This window comes from Manihot esculenta, chromosome 2 (genome assembly GCF_001659605.2).
Source record: "Manihot esculenta cultivar AM560-2 chromosome 2, M.esculenta_v8, whole genome shotgun sequence".
In the NCBI taxonomy this organism is placed as follows: domain Eukaryota; kingdom Viridiplantae; phylum Streptophyta; class Magnoliopsida; order Malpighiales; family Euphorbiaceae; genus Manihot; species Manihot esculenta.
In genome coordinates, this window is record NC_035162.2 from 13,757,386 (window position 1) to 13,760,011 (window position 2,626).

At 37.2% G+C, this 2,626-nt stretch overlaps 1 protein-coding gene across 1 annotated transcript; it reads right to left on the reverse strand.

Moving 5' to 3' along the window:
• Window positions 1–419: 419 nt before the first annotated feature.
• Window positions 420–2,417, reverse strand: LOC110603330 (bidirectional sugar transporter SWEET1). The gene is made up of 6 exons (XM_021741027.2): window positions 2,258–2,417; window positions 2,123–2,159; window positions 1,851–1,946; window positions 1,259–1,538; window positions 998–1,117; window positions 420–910 (listed from the first exon to the last, which is right to left on the reverse strand). Exons 1-6 carry the CDS (start codon window positions 2,289–2,291, stop codon window positions 725–727), a joined length of 753 nt encoding a protein of 250 aa, XP_021596719.1. The 5' UTR covers window positions 2,292–2,417; the 3' UTR covers window positions 420–724.
• Window positions 2,418–2,626: the final 209 nt, after the last annotated feature.

Sequence of the window (2,626 nt, forward strand, 5' to 3'; positions counted from 1 at the left end):
CGTGGCTTGGCCACTGTCCACAAATATAAAATTCTGGACCTTAGACACACCCATTCCATTTTTAGAAAGGAAAACTGATAATTGCATTCCAAAAGCAAAGTTTTTTTTTACCATTTTTCAAGCACCACAAATATAATTTCTTCAAAATTTGTATTATTAACAACCATCCTTTTCATTTAAAAATTTCACCCACATCATTCTTTTAATAAAAATTTTAGCATCTATGATCGTCCACCGTTCCTGGAGTGCAATGCAAATGCAAATAGAAATTGTAATTTTAATTGCAAATTATCGTTTAAGTAGAAGAAATTCCTTGACCGCAGCATCACGTTGAAATGACACATCCCAAGGCCAATGAACAGCTGTCCTTCATGCCCATTCATGCAAAGTTAAAACTCCATGAAGAAGAAGAAAGAAAGTGACAAAGAAGTGGTCACAGCCCACGTGATGAACACAAGCTACACCAACTCTTACTGCCTTGTTTCTACACAAATTCTTCATCACCTAAATTGGCATTTTCATTGGATATCAGTTCCACAAAATTAAAAAGCAAGAAAACTTCATATCAAACACTCTCACTCCCCAACTCTTCTCTTTTGCTACCAATTATCTTCTTTTTTTTCCTTTCTTAATCTTAAAATATATATGCTATTGGCTGGGGCGATGACTGAGGCCTTTAGAGAATATCAGCCGTATAAGCAGTAGCAAAAGTTATGCAGCCTTCTTAAACTTGCTCGTCCGCTGATCCATTTGCCATCATTTTCTTCTCTTGCTGTGGCTTTTCTGATGAACCCATCTCCACAGATTGCTTTGTGGCTGCTGCATCTTTATCTTCACCCTTGTTTTTGCGATAGATGAAGTATAAGATCAGCTGTAGTGTACCTAGACCACAGCCGAACCCATTTGGGACCTGAAAATAATATTGTTTTCCATTAGATTTTAGATTAAGAGATGGATATAATTAATGGGTAAATTAGAGTTGAGAAGATTAACTTACAGCAACAAAAGGGTCGCGGCCGAGTAGGCCATAGATGAACCAGGAAGTGCCACACAGGAACACAAATAGTGACAAGAAAAATGGCATGTATTCTACACTCTTAGTTTTAATCACCAACCTCTGCATATATCACCAAAACAAATAAATAATTAAATACTAATCTCATAAAGTAGTTAATGAAAAATCTCAATAGTCCTAAAAACTTAAGTTTCATCACAATCATCTGAGGAAAAGGGGCCTTATTGAAGGGATTTGACTTACAATGATAGACAGAGGTGAGGCATACATGATGATGGAGAAAATGGTGGCAGCAAAGCCACAGAAGAGCTTCCTGGAGTTGTCATGCAAGGCAAACAGAGACACAAAGGCCACAGTAGCAAAAATAGCTAGCACCAGAGTAAGAAGGCCAAGGATTTTGCTCTTCTCCTTCCTTGGTGCATAGACAATGAAAACTAACACATATACAATTTCAATTGCTGCTCCTGTCCCATTAATTGTTGACACCAGAAGATTGTTCTTGGACACAAATGGCAGACCATACCTGTCAAACAACAAAGATTCATGGAAATTAGCTAAAACAGCTTGAAAATGGCTTCTGGAACAGAACAGGCAGGGGATGAGCATGATTTTGGCCATTGGTGATGATGAAAAAGCCCACATTAGCAGTGAATTTCAAAAGAAGAAAATCTTTACAAGATTACCCTCATCAAGATAACAAAAAAGACGATGAAAAGTTGCTTTAAAAACTCTCAAAGGAGCGTTAAAGTAGCAAACTTTGGAGGGTATGAAAAGATAAAAGTGAGATTGGCAGAAAAAGTAGTTGAAGCAACGAGAAACACACACACACACATACCAGGCTGAGAGGAGACAGTTGAGGAGAGTCATCACGTATGGGATCCCTGAGAACTGCTCTGTAGACTTGCTCTTTATGATTCTCTTGAATGTAATCCTGTCAAGAAATTTGTAATCCTTAAATTTAGCTTCATTTAACAACACCATTTTGAAGAAAAAAGAACAAGAAAAAGAAAATCTGTATGAGCTCGTTACAGTGTCCGAAATTGCAAAAAAAGCCAAGAAACGTAAATAACAGAGAAACTACAGACAGAGAGAGAGAGGGATATTTACGTTGGAGACAAGAAGAGGAACAAAGCAGTAGCATTTCCTGTGACAGAGAACAAAGAAAGAGAGAAACCATTAACACCCAAATCAAGAAACCAAAATTCAAGAAGGAGAAGAGGAAGAAAAAACTTGAAAACCCACCAAAAACACCAAACAAGAAGTGGAGAACATCCATAGTGAGAGAAAGAAATATTCTCCAAAAGTTTTCTTGAGAAGAAGGAAACTGGAAGTAGAGAGGTTGAAGCAGCAATGGCAATGTGATGAGTGGAGGAAGGAAGAGGCAAATGAGTTTTATAGAATGAAAAATAACCGCAGGGTGTAATTTGATCTTATCCAATTGCCTTGGTAATGCGGTTGCTCTGTGAACTCTGAACTGAGGGCTAACTGACATGAATGGCTACTGCACATTGAGGTGAAAGTGATGCTTCAAAGGTTAAAAACTTTAATTAAAAAACAAGCCATAAAGTCCCAATCAAATCGTTTTAATTTTTTATTTTTAAAAATTCCAAA

Excerpts from the sequence above, each read along its gene's own strand:
- LOC110603330 (XM_021741027.2), bottom strand. The coding sequence starts at position 2,291 with ATGGATGTTCTCCACTTCTTGTTTGGTGTTTTTG. Across the intron at positions 2,160-2,257 it reads CTTCTTGTTTGGTGTTTTTG|GAAATGCTACTGCTTTGTTC; the intron begins GTGGGTTTTCAA and ends TCTCTGTCACAG. Across the intron at positions 1,539-1,850 it reads AACTGTCTCCTCTCAGCCTG|GTATGGTCTGCCATTTGTGT; the intron begins GTATGTGTGTGT and ends GTTGTTTGACAG.